Source organism: Artibeus jamaicensis, unplaced genomic scaffold (assembly GCF_021234435.1).
Source record: "Artibeus jamaicensis isolate MK-2021 breed Jamaican fruit bat unplaced genomic scaffold, CSHL_Jam_final contig_354, whole genome shotgun sequence".
NCBI lineage: Eukaryota > Metazoa > Chordata > Mammalia > Chiroptera > Phyllostomidae > Artibeus > Artibeus jamaicensis.
The window spans coordinates 30077903-30097720 of record NW_026521803.1 but is presented as its reverse complement, the minus strand read 5'-3'; the positions used below and the strand labels follow the sequence as shown (position 1 = coordinate 30097720).

At 49.9% G+C, this 19818-nt stretch overlaps 1 protein-coding gene across 3 annotated transcripts in view; it reads left to right on the top strand.

The window, feature by feature from the left end:
- Window positions 1-19818, top strand: part of MYO5B (myosin VB) — a 255212-nt gene that overhangs the window by 104401 nt on the left and 130993 nt on the right. For 2 of the 3 annotated variants that reach the window (XM_037165072.2, XM_053664231.1), the window contains exons 2-4: window positions 3044-3154; window positions 11359-11530; window positions 15139-15283. In XM_037165072.2, the coding sequence (XP_037020967.2) occupies window positions 3044-3154; window positions 11359-11530; window positions 15139-15283 (428 nt within the window). Of the gene's footprint in view, window positions 1-3043; window positions 3155-11358; window positions 11531-15138; window positions 15284-19818 lie in introns of those variants that run through there. The other variant, XM_053664232.1, reaches the window with a different exon arrangement.

The window sequence follows — 19818 nt, the reverse complement described above, 5'->3', positions numbered from 1 at the left end:
CCTTAGAGTATATTTTCATGTGAACTATCTACCCAACTAGATTACGTGACCCTGAAGGTCAGGGATAGATCTTCACATCTGCGTTTGATTACATGGCGCTTATCAGTTTGTTTTACGTCTGAACCAGGTGCCTCCCAAATGTACATTCTCTTTACTGATTCCTGTGTCAGCAAACATTTATAGTGCGTCTTCTACATGCCAGGGATCCGAAGGTGCCCAACAGCGTACCCGAAAGATCTTGAAGTAGGGAGATGAAGCTTGATATGAAAGAGATGACTGTAAAACGATAAAGTTAATTACAGAAGAACTGATCGAAGCACTTAGGTTGGGAAAGGCTCACTCCAGGGCACAGGGAAGGAAGGGTTCAGTGAGGATATGGCGCTGGAACTTGGACTCTGCCCACGGGGACGAGCATCCTGGGTGGAGGAAGCAGCACGTACAAAGGTAGCGGGCAGCAACCCTTTTCCGTAAAGGCCAGGTAGTGAATCTGCTGGGATGTGGGGCCATCACACCGATGTCGTAACTACACAACTCGGTCACTGAAGTGTGGGAGCCACCACAGAGTGGACAGGAGTGGAGTGTGGAGTTGTGTTCTGATAATAATATGGACTCCAAAACTTGACTTTCATGTCATACACTGTTCATGTGTTAGGTGAGTATCGTTCTTTTGAACATTTTTAGCCATTTAAAGACCATTCTTAAACCCGTGGGCCGTACAGAAACAGGCAGCATGCTGGGTTTGGCCCAGGGCTGTGGTTGGCCAGCGAAGGCCGGGAAGCACAAGGTCATGGTGGGAGCAGGACAGATCTTAGGTGCTGTCTTTCCGACTCAGTGGCTGTGGGTGGAGGCTGCAGTGCTACGTTTCCAACAGGCCCCTAGAAATGGCGAGGCTGAGGTCCTTACCTGGTGTAGCCATGAGCTGGAGTGTCACTGGGTCCCCTTACACCCCCAGTGCTGTGATGAGTTCTGGGGAGTGTAGAAGACAAAAAGGGCTTCATAGAACCAGGAGGACGAATGGACCCTGCCAGAGGAAGAGCCAGGCAGTGAGATTCCCCAGTGCTGGGTGCAATCAACTGTTCAGCGGGTGGCACATAGGGGGTGCAGGGTAAAGGCCAGAGGAGTCCCTGAGCAACTGGGGACTGGGCTCCTTGGCTTCAGGAAGCCACACAGCTTGGTCCACACATCCTCACCTCCACGCAGCTACTGTCGGGATCCCCCATTCCTTCTTGGTGGTCGCTCTGTTATCCTGACCGCTCCTGAAACTGTTTACACTGAGTGGAGACTTTGACTCAAGCAAAATGTCTTGGGTGTGCTGTCCTGCCTTGGCTGGAGGGGAAGTCACAGGAGTGAAACTCAGAGGGGTGGAAACAGGAGCGAGGCTGAGGATCATCTCTTGCCTGAAGCTAGGGGCGGGGTCTTCTTTACAAGGCATTGCAGCCGGCTAGACTGTGGTCTGTAAAGACAGTGGAGGAGGGAAGTTAGAACACCTGAGGGGAGAAGAAATGTTGATAGTTAAGGTCGGCAAACACTCCAAATTTTCTCTGGAGACACCTCAGAACGTTCTTAACCTCTTACTCCCAAGCCCTCAGGCACTGTAAAGCTCTCTTGTATCTCCCTGTGGAGACAGAGTAAGTAACGTGTGACAGTCAGGCAGGTGGAGAGAAGATCGTGTGTCAGAGACTCTGTATGATGCCGAAACGAGCAGCCAGGGCTGCACATCCTGAGCAGAGGTGGCAGGGAGGGAGGCCAGCAGCTGTCCGCTTTCCCGTGGGTCAGGGTCTTGCCTTCTGCAGCATGGCTCTCACTGCGCAAAACTGCATCAGCGGCAAGCGTCACAGAGCCCACGAGCTGGCTTTTCAAAAAGGCCAGTGACCACCTGGAAGAAAACACTGGTGAAAAAAAGCAAAGGATCAAAATAAAGCCTGCAGGCTCCTTGCGTCCAAGCTGCCGATGGGCCACAGGGGCTGTGCCTGGAGCTGTTGCCCTACGAGGGAGTGGATTACACTGACCTATGCATTCTGGCTGGCCTTTGGGTCAGAAGAGACACTGGGTCCGGGTTTGCTAGTAAGCCACATGTTGTGGCGCATGTGCACACACTGGCTTCTAAAGCAAACCAGCCCTGTGGACATCGCATCGAGATGCAGCAGAAATTCTGAAGTCTGCCTGCCAGGTGGGAGCAGTGCAGTGCCAGCCGTGGCAACCAGCAGACCCAGCTGTGGACTGGTGGTTCAGTGTCGAGGACCTGTAGTCCTCTCTGGCTGCACCTGACACTCACCTGGGGCTCTTCTGTGTGACCTCAGCTTCTGACTGAGGCTGTCTGAGGTAGGACCCTCACACTTGGACTGCCAAAGCCCCCAGGCTATTCTAATGTGCACTCAGGGCTGAGGATCCTCGAGTTAAATAGAGGGGTGTTAATATTTACCCAGGGCTGGGTTCTCCCTGCCAGGACCTGGCCAGGGAGATGAAATGACCTGTGGAATCTGGAGAGCTGCTTGGGGAGGTTGAATGGGGTTTGGGGTTAGGTTTGTGACTTAAAGAATGCACAAGTAAGCAGAGGCTGCTGACAACTTAGGAATAGACAGGTACACATTCCATTTGCTGACACTGTCTTTCGCTTCTGCAGGGACGTGGGTTTGTCCCTGAATGCAGAAATCAGAGCAGAGACCCCAAGCTTGGAAGATGTGCCGTCTCGCTGGGTTTTGTGTGTGCTCTTTGGTGTTTGCAGCCCACAGACACCCCTCACCCCCCTCCCCCACCCCACGCACTTCGCTGTTTTGTGTCACTCTTGGAGTTGGTGGCACAGAAACACTGGGGAAAACAAATGCAGGCTTGGTAGTCTCCCTGGTAGAAGTCTAATTTCACTGATCTGTGATATTCTCTTAGGATCCAGAGGGTGCCCGCTGTTACCTGTGAGTTACTGATCTGTTACGGCATTGGATCATCCCGTGTCTTGAAATGAGATGGCTCACACAGGCAGCGACACATAGTTGGAAACCTGAAAGCTTCTCCGTGTGTCTGAGTTTCTTCTGTTCTGACCTTTCAGTGCACGAGGGTCTGGATCCCTGACCCTGATGAAGTGTGGCGCTCGGCCGAGCTAACCAAGGACTACAAGGAGGGCGACAGGAGCCTCCAGCTCCGTCTGGAAGATGACACTGTAAGTGTGGGTCGTGGGGACGGGATTGCTGGGGTCCACTGGACGAGGCTGGGTGGTACGCGGTGGGCTCGTGTTTCTCCTGCAGGTGGGAGCTTCCGCACGTCTGCCATCGTTTCTGTGGCTGTTGACAGTACACCTGGCAGTGCTAGGCCATGGGCCGCTCCCTGGATGTCACTGGAGAGCCCACTGGGGTTAGCTGCTGGCTGTGGCCAGAATCTGCTCAGTGCAGTGGAAGCGTCCGTGGGAGGTGATGGGGTAGCTGCTACGGGGGACAGGGCATGGTACTGTGGTGGGACGCGGCCAGCCCAGGATGGGGTCCTAGCTCATCTGGTGCTAGATTTGTGCCCTTGTGAATTTTGGCAGTCTTTCTGTGCCTGTCACCTCACCGGTGATAGGTCTCTTCTGAGAATAAAGAGTTGCCGCGTGACTTAGAGTAGAGCCTGGCACATGGGCGCTCGGTGTGTGTAGCTGCTGCAGTGGGAGCTCCTCATTAGTCGTTCAGGTGGTTTTGCTGGAAAGGAAGACAATGTCCTAACCGAAATCCTGTTCTTTCCAGGTCTGGTTCAGTTTCTCTTTTCTTGAGCCTTTGTGACCGAGCCTCTCTGTGACTTGTGCATTTGACAGATGTGTGAGTGCTTTCTCTGTGCTGGGTTTCGGGGGGTGTGGGTGAACAGTTGTGGCCCTGCCATCGGGGGAGCAGCTCAGTGCTGGAGGCAGCAGCGGGCACAAACACAGAAGTGAGCCAGAACAGCGCGTCACCGAAGCAGGTGGCCGAGGGGGGGGGGAACCTGCTGAGGGAGGAGGGGGAGGTAGAAAGGAACCAACCATTGAAGATGCATGGTGCAGTGGGCCTGGGGTAGAGAGTGCCTGGGCAGATGCATGTGCGCTCAGTCCCTGAGCCTGGATGTGTCCCTTCAGTGTGTAGAAGGGAAGGAAAAGCCCGTGCACCTGGTGGGAACCATTGGAGAAAGGGACGTGTGGTGGGTGGGATGCGAGCAGAGGTCACTCGTGCACGGTTTCCAGTGGGGAGACTGGGAGGAAACAGGTTAGGAATGGAGTGGCGGGAAGAAAACAAGAAGTGGCTCAGGGATGGGTTGCATTTGAGAGGCTGCAGAGTAGGCGTGGCTTAGAGGGAAGGCCGGAGTGACTGTCGCCTCCCTCTGAACTGCAGGGGCGCCAAGAGCTTGTGCCCCATCTTCAGCGTTGGATCACTTGCTGCCTTACTGTTTTCCCTTCTCTGAAGCATTTCGGTCTCGTCTTTGTGGATAGTTAATGACTGACTTGAGAAGTGGACCGTGTCTGATGCTTTGCTGATGTAGTATCTACTGTGGTTGGTGATTAACTCATTGATTAGTAGGAAGGGTGACCATCCTTCTTGCCCTACTCATTTCTGCCTTCTGTTAACTTGAGCAAATCACTTGGCGAGACTGGAGCGGGGAATTTGTTAGATGTTTCCTCCAAGGCCTGGGCCCTCACCTTCCCCTCCCTGGCAGAGGCCGGCTTTGCTAGGTTCCTCTTGGTTTCGAAGTGAGAAATGAAATTCCCAACAGATGGGTTCATGTTTACCATGTTGAATAATTCCTACCCCACGCCTGAAACAAAATAAAATTAGTTCACCCACTCGAATGGCTTGTCTTCTCCAACAGATTTCACTGCAGTTGATCTCGTAAGTGGGTGGGTGTTTTTAGAGAGCTGTGCGGGGGTTGTGCGGAGTGATCGGTGTTGCCAAAACAGCGCAGATGCGAGCCGCCCCAGCGGAAAGTGAGTCCAGCGCTGCATGACTAACCCTGGCAGCCGCCCAGGGCCCAGGTCCCCTCTCTCCCACCCTGTCCCTCCCTCTCCTGCCACACGGACTGTCAGCATGGAATCAGAAGGGACTCCGGGGCTGGACATGAGCAGCTCTGGAGAAATAATGTTCTCTGCACACCCGACTCCGTCCAGGCAGCTCCCAGGCTGCGGTTTGTCTGCTGCTGGCTCTGAGCTGTCGCTGGAGTGACCCGGTTGAGCTGTGGACCAGAGGCAGGATGGACCGAACACTCGAAGCGTCTGTCCTCAAGCTGAAATCATCCTTGATGGGCCATGCTGGCTGGAAAATCTAGCCTGGGTCCCTTTCCCCATCCCCCTGCTCCCCCGCGGTGAAACTTGGTTGTGAGGTGTAAGTGCAGCGGCAAAGAGTGAAAATGAAGTCGGCCTCTTCTGGAACAACAGTGACATCCCTGATCCCCGGCTTCTGCCTTCCGGCCAACCTGCACGTTCTGGCCACAGAGTCAGGCTCTTAGGTTCCACCAGGAAGTTTCTTTCTCCCTGCTGCTTGCTTGCTTATTTGTTGTAGTAAAACATACATAACATAAAATTGACCGAGTTAATGATTAAGTGGACAGTACATTGTCACAAAGTACAGTAGTCCCCCCACCAAAACCATGGTTTCGTATTCCATAGTTTCAGTTACCTGTGGTCAGTCACGATCCAAAAATACTAAATGGAAAATTCCAGAAATAAATAGTCCATAATTTTAAATTGCGTGCCATTCTGAGTGGTGTGATGAAATCTTGCACCATCCCATTCCACCCCACCTGGAATGTGAATCATGCTTTTGTCCAAAGTATCCACACCGTGTACTCCACCTGCCTGTCGGTCACTTAGTAGCCCTCTCTGTGGTCAGACTGCTTATCAGAGAGAGGGGGGGCTACATTGACATAACTTATTATACTATCTTGTTATAATTGTTCTATTTCATTATTAGTTTAATCTCTGTGGTGCCTGATTTAGAAGTTAAGCTTTACGATATGTGTGTGTAGGAAGAATATAGCATCTGCAGGGTTCGGTACCGTGCTGGGTGTCAGGGACCCACTGGTGGTCTTAGAACGCACCTGCTGCGTGTTGGCGGGACTGCTGTGCTTGCACCTGTGTGGCCACCACAGCCATCACCAGCCGCCATCTGCATCCGGAGCTGTTTTCATCCCACACTCCTGGAACGCTGTGCCTGGAGAATAACAGCTCCCCCTCCCAGCTCTCCTTTCCCTGGCCATTTCCATCCTCCTTTCTGTCTCGGAGTTGGGTACTTCTAGGTACCTTATAGAAATCGAATTGTACAGTATTTGTCCTTTTGCGTCTGGCCTGTTTTACTTAGCACAATGTAATGTGTTTTATACTGACACCGGTCAGAAGATGGGAAGCTCCTGAGGGGAGAAAGATAGTGTCTCTTTCTCCGCACAGTTGCGATGGGTGCAGGGTTCCTAGGTGTGGCATCCCCTAGCACAGGACTCCGTTTTCAACTGGATCAAACCTCTCAGTGTGTGTGCACCGTGGTGAGAAATGCAGCTTCTTCGTTCTTTGTCAGGAGTGTAACTGCCTGGCAGGCTTTTCGCTCTCCGACCCCACAACCCTTACAAACTGCTGGACTCCTGCCCTCTAGTGGCCAGGAAAACTCCCCCGCACCCTCGTTCCCATGGTTTTGTGTTTCAGTTCTGTATCCGGAGTCCAGCAGCCACCCTGATAACGAGCATCCCTGTGTGTGCGGGGCTGAGGGGGAGCAAGGCAGGAAAGCATGAGCGTTAACAGGAGCAACGTGCTCTGCCCGTGTCTTTGCACACCCCAGCCCTGCATTGCTCACCAGTGTCACCAATTCCCAGTGTGCACGTCAGTGGCCTAAAGCACAATGACCCTGTTGTGCAGCTGCCACCACCCTTGTCTCCAGGTGGCCGGCTGGCTGCTTGTTATCATCAACCTGTTCCTGCGAGGCATTCACGGTCTCTTCCGTCACATCATTTCCCCGGCTGCTTCTCTTTACAGACCGGCAAAGCAGCACTTTCTCCCACCCGCCCCCATGGGACATTGGGCCACATCTGGATCCGTGTTTGGTTGTCATGACTGAGGAGGGAACTTTGCTGCTGGCATAGGAGGGCAGGGGGCAGGGATGCTGGGGAGCGCCCTCCAGTGCACAGCACAGCCTCCACACCCCCACTTCCCCAGGGAAAAGGTGACCCAGTCCCAAACAAAAACAGTGCTGGGGTGGACGAGCCCTGGTTCAGGCCTGTAGAGGAAATGGTCTGGACTGTTTGTTGCCGATAAACACCAGGTTAAAAGCTAAGCTGCGACTCCATGATTCTAACAGAATGTGGAAGCTGTGTTCCCCACACCAAACTGAAAGTTGAAGACTGTCTTTAACTGCGTTATTTTACGCTGCTGTAATGCAGTTTGTAATCTGAACTTTTAGATTGTGTTTTTACAGCCTTTTCCTTCCTCTAATTACTTGTATCACCATTCATTCATTATTCATTCATTAAAACAATTATTACTGAGAAATTATTATATGCCAGGGTCTGGTTATACAGCAGTGAAATGGTACAGCTGAACCTTTGTGGAGCTTTCAGTCTAACTTGTAATGAACGTGTGGTATTTATAAATATAGGGTTTAGAATATGAGAAGTTCAAGGCCAATAATCTTTCTAAGTCTGCTGAGAAGCGTGGGGATATACTCGACCCTTCCCCACTACACAGTCTCTCTCTACTCCCCAGCCTGACACTTTTTTTTTGGGAAACCCTCCTGAGGATCTCCCTCTGAGGCCCCCACTGACCTCCCCAAACAGGCACACTTACCATGGCAGGGATGGCATCGAAACCCTTGCAGTCAGGTGGGACCCCGGCAACTTTTGTGCAGGAAGCTGTGGGCAGACTCAGTGGAGACCACTTCCAGGAGAAAGCACAGGGGGGCGCTCACGGGACTTCATTGTCTCTTCACCTGCCCGGCCACCGTGGAGGTAGTGTGCTGGTGTCAGTGACCTGTGGGGCATTGAGATTTCAGGGTCAGTGTGTTGCTTCCTCATAATCTGGCTTTGCAAGTCACTGACTATTTTGTTCTTCAAGTCACTGCCTGCCTGCTCTGGGCCATGGCCTGTGGTGGGCAGGAGGAGGAGGAGGAGGAGGAGGAGGAGAGATGAGTGGGCAGGTTCTCCATAAGAAGCTTGATCTTCCCGGGAGTTGGAGAAGATGGCGGGAGGACTTCAACATGGAATTGCTGCAGAATGGGGCCAGAGAACACTGATTCGGTGGCCACTCGTGCATTTTGCACTTGTTTAGGATGTACTATAACACAGTCCTTTGATGGGCGGTGAGCGAACCCAGAGTCTCACACAGGGCATGCCGGTTTAGCGTGCGTGGTGTCCAATTTAGGCCTCCTGTTATCCGGGAGTGTAGTTCCCTTCACCGTCTTTTCTCTGCAGGACACCTTTTCTAATTTCACACAGGAGAACACCCCTGCATCGTTGGCCTAAGTTATGTGCTTTAGGGCGGAAGGGCCCTTCGAGAGTGTTGGGGCCGGTCCCATCGCCCTGCCACTGGGGCATCTGTGGTCCAAGGAGGTGCAGGGCAGGCCTCGGGCCTCACAGCAGTGGGGGCAGTGGTTCTGACCTTCGGCAGCTCGCGAGAAACCCGTGGCAGGCTTTGTAAAACCCGCAGAGCCCAGGTAGCAGCCAGACTGCTGCCATCAGAGTTCGGGGATGGGACACAGAATATCTGTTTATAAGCTCCCTGTGGGATTCCGACGGCAGGAAAGTTGGGAGTCACTGTGTGAGCCGATGGCCAGGACTGGAGTAGAAGGTTTAACTCCGTTGGATACCATTTCCACCAGAGTATGTATATGCAGCCCCTCATGGTCCCCTTGCCAACTGGAAACCGTATTTTTTACTAGCTTACCTTTTCTCCAGATCTTCTGGTTCTGTGGGTGGGTAGAGTCGGAGAAAGAGGTTGGCTTTTTAAAAATCTGCCATCTGTGCTCATTACTAGCTCCAGTCCAGGTGCTGGGAGTCGTCCTCCAACGCTATCCCCGTGTTTTCTGGCTGTAGTACCCTGCAGCAGGGACCCAAACCAAGGTGAGGGGGAGGTTGTAAATTAGTCAGACACCCTTTCAACTGATACTTTAAATAGATATTTTCAGTCCTCATCCTAGGGTATGCTTATTGATTTTAGAGGGGCTGGGGAGAAGGAGAGGATGTGAGAGAGAAACATCTACTGGCCGTCTCCCGCATGCACCCTGACGTGGGGTGGGACACATAACCTAGGCATGTGCCCTGACTGGGAATTGAACCCACAGCCTTCCGGTGCGCGGGATGAGGCTCCAACCGACCCACCTGGCCAGGCTCAACTGACACTTTTCGAAAGCCGGCTACGTATCATAGACTCGCAGACCTACAGAGCTGAGAGCAGTCGAGACCGGCGCTGTCCAACAGAACATCGTGGTAGAGGCGATGTCCTCTGTCTGCATTGTTCAGCGTGGCAGTCCCTAGCCACGTGTGGGCATGGGGCCCCTGAAATGTGGCCAGTGTGACTGAGCAATGGAAGTTTCGTTGTATTTAACCTCAGTGAGTTCACTTTAAGTAGCCATGCACGCAGCTCTACTGGAAACAGGAGGTACAGACCAATCCCCTAGCCTATCCACCCTCCTTCTGCAGTCTCGAGGGTTGTCTAGTCCTGCACGCTAGATGGGCACAGCGGGAGGCCCCCTTCTGTTCCCGGTCTCAGGGAGGCTGCGGTCCATTCCGGGTAGGGGACTGAGAATTAATTTTGTGACAATATTCAATCTTTTTTTCATCTCCAAAGGCCCAGTTATTTTGTAGTGAAGTCTTTTTTGCCAGAAAGTTCATGGTCCCTGATCACAGCCTAAACACTTAGATTTCAAATAAAACCATGCTAACTATAAACATTAGACACTTGCAGCAGCTTTAGAATCACAGTCCTGTTAAAGAAAAAAGACCCGGTGCCCAGTCTCTTGCTCCCTCCTCCCCTCTGGATGTGTGCAGTGCACATGATCCAAAAAGTCTGTCGCTCTGAATGCTGAGCCCGCAGTTCTGCCTCTGCTGCTGCTCTGGGCATTTCTGCTCCCTATCCATTTTACAGTAACCAGTACCACTAGGTTATTTGTGGACTGTGTTTTTGCAAAATTGCATATGCGTTTCCCTCTGCATGCTTGCGGGAGAGTATTTTGAGGGGAGATTCATCTCATGAAAGATGGCATGCCAGCATTTCTTCTGTGGGGTTTAAAGACACTGGGCTCTGGTCCCAGCTTTCTGATCTGAACTCTGGAGTGGGCTGGGTGACCTCTGCAGCTCCGCCATTGGTTGTTCCCTGCGCTTCCTACCCAGGGGCTGGAGAGCTGCGTGGGAGATGCAGAGCAGCCTGGTTGGATGGGGCAGGAGTGGGGGGGGGGCTTCTCCGCTGGGAAGTCTTCAGGAAGGCTTGGGCAGGGAGGGCTGCTCGCTCAGCAGGAGGTGAAGGGGGCCATCTATTCTAGGTATTAATGAAATAAAAAGCAACTCTTGTTTCCCCTGGTTTCCCACCTTCTGGAAATTTTGTCTGCATGAGGTTCATGATCGTTGCTTACTGGTTTCCTGTATGGAGTAAGTGTGGGATAAACGAGTTTTCCACAGAAAGAAAAGAGCCTTGATCAATATACACATACAAAGCCAAACTAACATCAGGAAACTGCAGAGGTGAAAACCTCCCCAACACAGATAACCCCTGAGGTTTCGTAGGGCCGTTTCACTCCAGGCAGACTTGAACGTGCAGTTCTGAGTAAGTGCGGTCATACTACACATGTTGTCCTGTAACACGCCTTTTCTTAGATTCGGCGCCATGCTGTGTGTATCTGCCTGACTATGAATGTCGGCCTATGTCACGTTGTATTTTCATATTTATAGCTTTGGTGAGTCAGTATCTTTGCCAGTTTGTGAAACTGTCTCCTGAGGCCAGGAATGACTCTGTTCATGAGAAATCCTGAGCAGTGTTGCCAGCTGCCCTCTGGAAACCGTGAAGCGTTCTGGCCCCACACGCAGCGGACTCGCTGGTCACGTGCTCCCTAGTTACGGGCTTGTCAGTTTTTGGACCAGTGTTTATCAGATGGGTGATATTAGTGCAAACATCCTTTTATTTACATTGTTTTGGTTAATGGCCAAGTTAAATAACTCTTTGTTGTTCATTTGTCGTTCTTATTTTGTGACTTGGGAAATTTGACAGCAGATTTTCTGTCTGTGCTGGTGTCTCATGGCAACACAGGTATTTTGTTCAGTTTGCTTTTTTTTTATTGAACATCTTACCTGTTTTCATCCCTTACGATCGTATTGGGATAGCAATCTCAACCGACAAGGCAGGAACTGAATACAGGCTCAGTGCTTCAAAACTGCCTCTGTGTGTCTGTGGCTTGCATTTAGATTCAGGAATACCCCATTGATGTCCAAAGCAACCAGCTGCCCTTCCTGCGGAACCCAGACATCTTGGTGGGAGAAAATGACCTGACTGCCCTCAGCTATCTGCACGAGCCTGCCGTTCTGCATAACTTAAAGGTCCGTTTCCTGGAGTCCAACCATATCTACACTTATTGTGGTAAGTGCGGGGCGTCTCGTGGCTGCGTGTGTTTGAAAGCACTTCCAGTCTTTAGATTTACCACGTTCAGCTCCAGTGGTTAAGAATCCTGCTTTCACTGTCATTTGTGACTGCCTCTCATCTGAGACCCTTGAAGGGTTTGCCGTGGGTGAGTGTGGCTGCATTCGGCTCCCCTACGTCTCTGTGTTCATCACAGCTCAACCAGGGAAGAAGTGGCCACACTATGTCACTTGACTGGCTGAGACATGGTCCTGTAGTCTTAGGACACCAGTGTCCTCACTCGGGTGTCTGCTCTCTCCACTGAGCGCACTCCTGTATCTACACCTGGCTTAGTTTTTGTTTTCTGCTTGCAAAAGGGCTGCCTTTTGCTCTGACCGCCTCATTTGTTCCTGTACAAACATGGTGCATGAAGAGTATTTGTCAAGTTCATGAGCAGAAGCCTTAACAAATGTGTTCAACTAAAAGTCCTAGAATTCTACTTTTTTTTCTCTTGAAATTTCTCAATCTCCCACATTCTAAATGTTGGTTCTTCTTTTCAGAGTGTTGTTAAGTGGTGTATGGTAAAAACCAGAACCCTGTCAACTGTTGTTGGAGGGACAGACGTGTCAGGATCTGGCTGAGTAGTCGGAGCCCTGACTCTGCTACACGTGACTGGCTGAGCTACATGTTCATGGGGCTGCCCTGGTTGTACTTCAGAGCCCTGGCCTTGGCTGTGATAGCAAGTGAGGTCTCAGGGGATTAGGAGTCTTCTACTGAGTTGTTCCATTTTGCTTGGGAACTGGTCACTTGTCCATTAAGGGAGAGAGAGATTTCCTGCCAGATTTCAGGAGCAGTGAATAGCATGTTGATTTCAGCACTTGCTAGGTAGTTTTGCAAAAGTTCCTTCACTCCAATTGCTAGTGGGAGTTTTATTTGAAAGAAATCATCAATTATTACCAGGACCTTCAATATGTTTTTTTTTCTTCTTTGACAAGATTTGTAAAAGCTCCTCTTTTAGGAGAACATGACAAATGACCATCAGCTTCACTTTTATAAAAGTGTCCCTTGCAAGAGAGGTCCCAGTGTCTGCACACATCTATCCACGTGTCCCAGCTGTTCAGAGGGGCTGGCGTCACACAGACTTCAACTCACTGAGAATCACTCATCTCTGTCCTGGAGGGAGCTGAGACATTTTAGGAAAATGTGTGACCTCACAGTATAATATCAAACCTTGAATTGAATACTACATGGATTAGGGTTTTATACAACTCCAATAACCAGTGAAATACGTGATGCTGTTTTTTAAGAGGACTCTCCAAGACATTAGCCATATTAAGTGGAATTTATCAGAGTTCTGGGCCTTATACTTCTTCAGTCCAGGTTGTCTTTTCAGGCAAACTTTTATCTGAAGAGGACTTACTGGGTGTCTTTTTCCTCCCTTTGCCCTTTACGTGGAGTAATTTGGTTTGCTTTATTCCCTCTCATTTCCTCCTTTTTAAATAGTTTTACCTTTAAAGCAATTTTAGGTTCACAGCAACATTGCAGAGGTTTCTTGTGCCCCCCCGCCCCCCACTGCCTCTCTCGCTCTCAGCACTCTGCTCAAGAGTGGTACCTGTGCTGTCATCGATGAACCCCCCAGTGACACGTCCTTGTCACTCAAATTCCACAGTTTTATTTGGGTTCCCACTTGGTGGTGTACATTCCACAGGTTTGGACAAATGTGTAATGATATGTAACTACCATTGTGTCGTAACAGCAGCTTCACCACCTTGAACGTGATCTGTGCTCTGTCTGTTCATCCTTCTCTCCACTTGAACCCCTGGCACCCCTGGTCATTTATACCGTCTCCACGATCTTGACTTTTACAGAATGCTGTGTGCTGGGAAGTACAGTATGTCGCCTTTCCAGACTGACTCCCTCCACTTAGCAATGAGGGTCTCAGGTTCCCCTGTGTCTTTTCATATCTTGATAGCTCATTTTGTTTTAGTGCTGAATAATCTATTACCTGGACGTGCTGCACTTTATCTGTCGAAGGACAGTGGAGTCGCTGCTAAGTTTTGGCGATCACGAATAAAGCTGCAGTAACATCCATGCGCAGGTTTTTGTGTGGATATACCTCGGGATGAACACCAAGGAGTGTGAATGCTGGACAGTGTGGCAGGAGTATGTCTCGTTTCGTGAGAAGCTGTCAGGGTGGCCGCACCATCGTGCGTTCCCACCAGCAGTGAACGGGAGTGGCCGTTGCGCCACGTCCTTGTCAGCTTTTGGTGTTGTCTGTGTCCTGGGTCTTGGTCTCTCTAATGGGTGTGTAGTCGCATCTGCTAGTGCTTCAGTTTGTTTCCCTGACTGCATACGATGTGGAGCATCCTTTCAGATACTTATTGGCCATCTGTGTATCTTCTTCGGTGACATGTCTCCCTCTTGCCCAATTTTAAATTGGGTGCTTCATATACTTATTGTTGAGTTTTTAGTTCTTTGTATATTTTGGATAATATAGTCCTTTATCAGATGTGGCTTTTGCAACTATTTCTTCCAGTCTGTGGTTTGTCTTCTCATTCTCCTGACTGTCCCTCCTCAAACCCTGAAAGGTCACAGCACAGTGGAAGCCATTTCCCGTTGGCCGTGACCTTTCCACTCTTGTCTTCTCTTCCCCATGTGACTGGAGAAGCTCCTATGGTTTGAAGCCCTGACCATAGTTCTCCTGACGTCCAGAACGTGCTTCTGTGGGAAAGGAAAAGGCCCGGGTTTCCGTCTTATCATGAAGGTCAAGTTTGTGTTTTGTTCTTTTTATATTGTCAAATATCAATTTACCTTGCCCTTCTGTAAAAGACCTGAGGATTTCCTGAGTCTTCAGTCAACCTGTGTTTCTTGAGTCCACTATTGGAGCGCTTCCTTTTAGGGATACAAGATGAAAAAAATGGTGCCATGAAAGATGACACGTTACATAATATGATGTGAGATCTTCAAAACTGGCCAGCACTCCGTGCTTACTATGGAAGGTGCGGGTCTAAGTGCTTTCTCTCTCAGTAATTATTCTGCCCTCGGGACAACCCGGGAAAATGCAGCTCTCGTCCCCATCTCCCAGGCCAGTTATCTGAGGCTGTCTGTGTAAGTAACTCACCCGACTCACCCACTGTGTAACTGGCTGAGCCAAGATTTAACCTTCAGGTGTGTAAATCCCACCCCCTGTCCATAAGTTGTTCATATTTTAGTTAAGGTAATCCATACACAGATGAAAAATTAGTAGTCCCTTTACTAAATTTTAATCCTGAGGTGGCTTTTTGAGCCTAACACCTGTTGGCAGAGCCCAGCATCCTCTTCTCCCTGACCCTGCAGCACTTTGCACGTGTCTGTTTTATGAGCTCAGTTGGTGGATCAGCTCCATGTGCGTCTACGTGTGTGTGAGCTTGTTTCATGCTCCAGAATATTTGGAAGCCACCGTGTCATTCTCCACCAGGGCACAGTGCCTGGTAAAGACATACAGACGTCTCGGTTTAGTTGAGTGGCTGGTCAAGACCCATTCCATCACTCACTCTTTCTTTAGGTGGGTGTGTATGAACCGGGGCCTTCATTAGCGGATGTCAGGGGCCACTGCGTTACCAGAATCTGACCGCATCGTCTGTTCGCAGGTATTGTGCTCGTTGCCATTAATCCTTACGAACAGTTGCCAATCTATGGACAAGATGTCATCTATGCCTACAGTGGCCAAAACATGGGGGACATGGACCCCCACATCTTCGCTGTGGCGGAAGAAGCCTACAAGCAGATGGCCAGGTAAGAACCACCTCCGGCCAGAAGCCTTTCTGGGTGGTCGGGGTGAGGGTAGACTTTGCTGCTTTTGCCCGGTGGTTGGGAGGGTGGCTCTAGAATGGAGGAAGCATCTTCAAAACCGAGCCAGGTCCCGTTTCTTATCGCAGTCTCCTCATGCCTTCACTTTGTGCCTGTGAGCACAGACCTACGCTTGGAGAGCAGTGACCCCTTAGACTTACTTTATTGTCTGAGCAATGCGGTGAATGCCTGGCATCTCATCTCTCTGACCTCCTTCTGGCCCTCTCTTCTCCCCTCCTGGTGCAGTGGGTCCATTTTATAGCCTCACCGTGCAGCTTGCAGACCTCCCTGAAGGCTCCCTTTTGAAGGAACCAGGACTCTTTGGTAGCTTCTTGAGATGCCAAGCATATGGGGCTAAAATGGAAATTTCGAATTGATAGTCATGCACAGGGGTTTTGGGTTTTTCACCTGGAACTGGAGTTCTGTGTAACCAGTTCAATAGATGTCATTTTTTCTGTTTGTCCCCTCCCTCCAGCCTTTGAAGGACAGGTACAGGTCGTTTCCTCAGAAGACGGGCCAGGTGATTGTATTAGGGTTCTGTCGAGAACCAGAACCAGTACGAAGCGTGTGTGTGCACATGCATGCAGGGGGTGGGTGGAGGATTTTCATTTTAAGGAATCGGTTCAAGGCTTGTAGGTTGGCAACCCGGAAAAGAGTTGATGGTGCATTTGGAGTCTGCAGGCGGTCTCCTGGCAGAATCCTTTCTTTGGGAGACGTCGGGGGTTTTTTCTCATGTGACCTTCAGCTGATTGGATGAGGCCCACCCACATTATGGAGGGTGATCAGCTTTACTCAAAGACTACTGATGTAGATGTTAACCTCATCTAAAAAATACCTTCACAGCAGTGTCTAGGCTAGTGTTTGACCAAATGTCTGGGTAGTATAGTTTAGCCAAATTGACACATAAAATTCACCACCACAGTGTCGGTCTTGGAACTTTTCAGGCACAGTGTAGGGAGGGGCAGTTTTACTGAAGTTTCAGTGGAAATGCACATGCCAGTCAACACTAAAGTGCCGTATACTTTCAGCCGAACCTTTCTCTCGGCCTCTAGGGAACATCTGTGGAGCTAGAGGCAGACACAGGACAGTTCTCAGGTGGGGCCTGGGGAGGCTGCTTAGGCTGATTTGGGGAGAGGGGTGATTGATTTCTGTGACAGGAGAAACCCATTTAAGGTGGCCCGTTTATAAAGTTGGTGGATTTTTAAGTGTAATTTTTAGCCCAGTGAAAGTTCCCATCAGGGAAGATTGTTTCATAGGCTTCCTTACTGATTATGATATTTTATTGCTGGCTGTGGAGATCAGTATATAACAAAATCTGCTCCATTATAGTTGTACAGTGACCAAATTCCAAATATGCAGTGATTAGAGGACTAATAAGCAAGTTAAGAAGCACAGTGTTCTTGCTCTATAACCGTTTTGTTTCTCCGAAATGTGGTAAGAGACTGTGGAACTAGAATGGTTGTGACTTTGACCCCTGGAATACCATAAGAAGGCCCACACCCTACACTGATGTGCTCTCAGGGCCTGGCTGGGAGCCGCCTAGCTGGGTGTAACCTGTTGATGCACACCTCCTAACCCAAAGGTTGGCTCAAGGTCAGGTCCTGCGGAGAGAAGGATGGGTTTCAGTGTGTTGTAGCCCACAGCCCGGCTCATGAGTTACTGTTGGAGGTCAAGTGTATGGCAGAGCAGAGGGAGCCCTGGGATCCGAACAGGCTTCTGCGCCTTGGGAGAGTCACTTAAGCTGAGTCTTCAGTTGCCTCTTGGGAAGATGACTGCCTTCCCTCCGTTACAGGATGGATTTTATAGCTCTGAACTAGTTCCGATGACTCCCTACCATGGGAGACGTTCCAACAGCTCTCTAAGGCTTGTCCTTTCGGGGATGTCATTGATACTTGATTGCTTTTCATCCCACTCTCATGTCTTAGCCACGTGTCCTTAGATGTGTCAGAAGTTGCTGTTCTTCATCAAAGACTCCTTGAGGTGCCCCTGTAGCTTTGAAAATCTCTTGGCCTCCAACTTTATTAGCATTATAGGTCCCTTGACAAGAAGGCTCCATTCTGCCCTTCTGTGCCTGAAGCTGTGCTGGTGGTTATTCTATACTTGGGTTATTTCACTTGTTCTGGGTCCTCATTCACGCCCCTTAGAAGGAAGGGGATGTGGGCGTCCAGGGTGCTGGATCCTGTCTTGCTTAGGACAATGCGTTGGATGGTGAAGAAGGTGAGGGTTGAAGGTGTACCAGAATTTAACATTAAATCCTTATGGGTTTCCTTTAAGGTTTTAAAGTTTATACTTGTTTCACTTGCGGAGTCCCAGGGGTTAGCCAAATCATTTTGCTGAAATTCTTAAGCAGTTTTTGCTCATGAATGAGCACAGAAGTGTGGAAGTATAGGACCAGCACGGGTGGCCACGGGAGAGGGCTATTTTTGACTGTTCCATTGTCAGCAGCTCAGGGTTTTTGTTACTGATCTGGAGGCACAGAGTCTGCTGTGCAAAGACAGACACCCACTGGGTGGATGCGGGGAGGTTTCAGCTGTATTTCCAACACAGGTCTTCTCTGTCAGTTTGGAGTGTACAACACATTCATTCGACAGCGCCTGCCGGCTGTGCCCTGTCTCTCATGACCCGTCAGTAGTTGTTGCAGTCATGTGGTCTGAGCAGCCGTGGCTGCGTGTGGCCTAGCACAGTGTGTTTACCGCTGGGCGAGATGAAGGGTCATGAGGAATGGAAGTGGGCGACTGCCAGCCGTTGGAGGCTGTGGATCAGTTGGCCTTGGACGCAGCAGTTCTTGCTCTTCATTCACTGGGAACTGGCTTTTCTTTTCTGGTGGGGCTCACAGGGGGACTCTCCATCTCTCGACGCTGTATGTGGGTGGGTGGATGGAGGGGACTCTGTTGCAGACACTCGTCCCCATCCTGAGAGTTCACACAGGACCCTGCCGTGCAGGAGGAAAGGAGGAAAAGGCGCAGCGAGAGGCTTTGTTCCCTCTCCACATCCCTGTCGGACTCGCCAAGTCTAGACGGGAGTGAATGGAGATTTGCAGCAAAGAAGAATGTAAAGTGATACGAAACATCAAGTTCATGCATTCTGTCCGCTGCATAAGGACCTGCGGTTTCCCGTGAGAAGGGGGGCTGACCTCCTTGCTTATTACTTCTTCACTTCTGCTCCTCCTCCCTAGTCTGAGATGCAAAATGCCCTCGCCTTCATTTTTTAAAAAATCCTCACCCAGGGATATGTGTATTGATTTTAGAGAGGAAGGGAGGGGGGAAGGAAGGAATCAGTGGTGAGGAGAGAAGGAGGCACATCGATCCGTTACAGCCCATACGCAAACCAACCAGGGATCGAACCTGCAACCTAGCTGTGTGTCCTGACCAGAAATTGAACCCCCAGCCTTTTGGTGTATGGAACAACACTACAAGCAACTGAACCCCCTAGTTGGGGGGCCCTGTCTCTCATTGTTACCTGCCCTAACCTCTCCAGTCCGAGCTCCTACATTAAATCCTATCCGTGAATACTTGTGAGGTATCAGTTATTTGATAGGCTCCTTAATGAACACCAAGAAATATAAGGCTTCTTCCCAGTTCTTAAGCTCACAGTCTGGTTGGAGAGAGAAAAACATAAATATGCCAAAACCTAGTAGCTGCAGAAGCTGTAAGTAGACACTAGCATGGGGTCATTTGAACTGAGTTTGGAGACATGACTGCCATAGATAGTTTAAGAAAACTGTAGGAGTTAAGCTAGATCTTGCTGAATTGGTAGGATACATGGGGCGAGAAGAAGGCATCCAGGTGGGTGGAATGGAGCGGTCATAACCTTAGCAGTGAGGTCAGAAGTCCCGGTCCCCAAACCACAGTGATGTAGTGTTTTATGTCCACTATGATATCTGTAATTTAAGAGAGAAAAACAAGTGTTGGCAAGGATGTGGCAAAACTAGAATCCTCATACGCTGCTGGTACAAGTATAAAACAGTGTGGCTGCTTTGTAAAATAGTCTGGCAGCTCTTCAAATGTGAAACAGAGTTTCCACGCGGCTCAGCAATTCCATTCTTAAATACATACCCAAGAGAAGTGAAAACTTAGGTTTGGGCAAAAACTTATACACAAATGTTCATAACAGCGTTTCTCCAAAACAGCACGATAGCAAAAGGTGAAAACAATCTAAATACCCATCAGCTGTGGAGTGGATAAACAACCTGTAATATGTTCATACAGTGAAACATTATTTGGCTGTAAAAGGAACAAAGTGTGGTACATAGCATGTTCATACATGCTACCACATGGATGAACCTTGGAAATATGCTCAGTGAGGAAACCAGACACAAAGACCATATACAGGTCTGGGCAAAAGTGCGCTTACAGTTACGAGTATGCAAAACACAGTTTATTCTGGCAGCGTTTATTTGTATCATCCGCAAACCTACTTCTGCCCAGTCCTTGTATCATGTGATTCCACGGATATGGAACGTCCAGAACAAGCAAATCTCT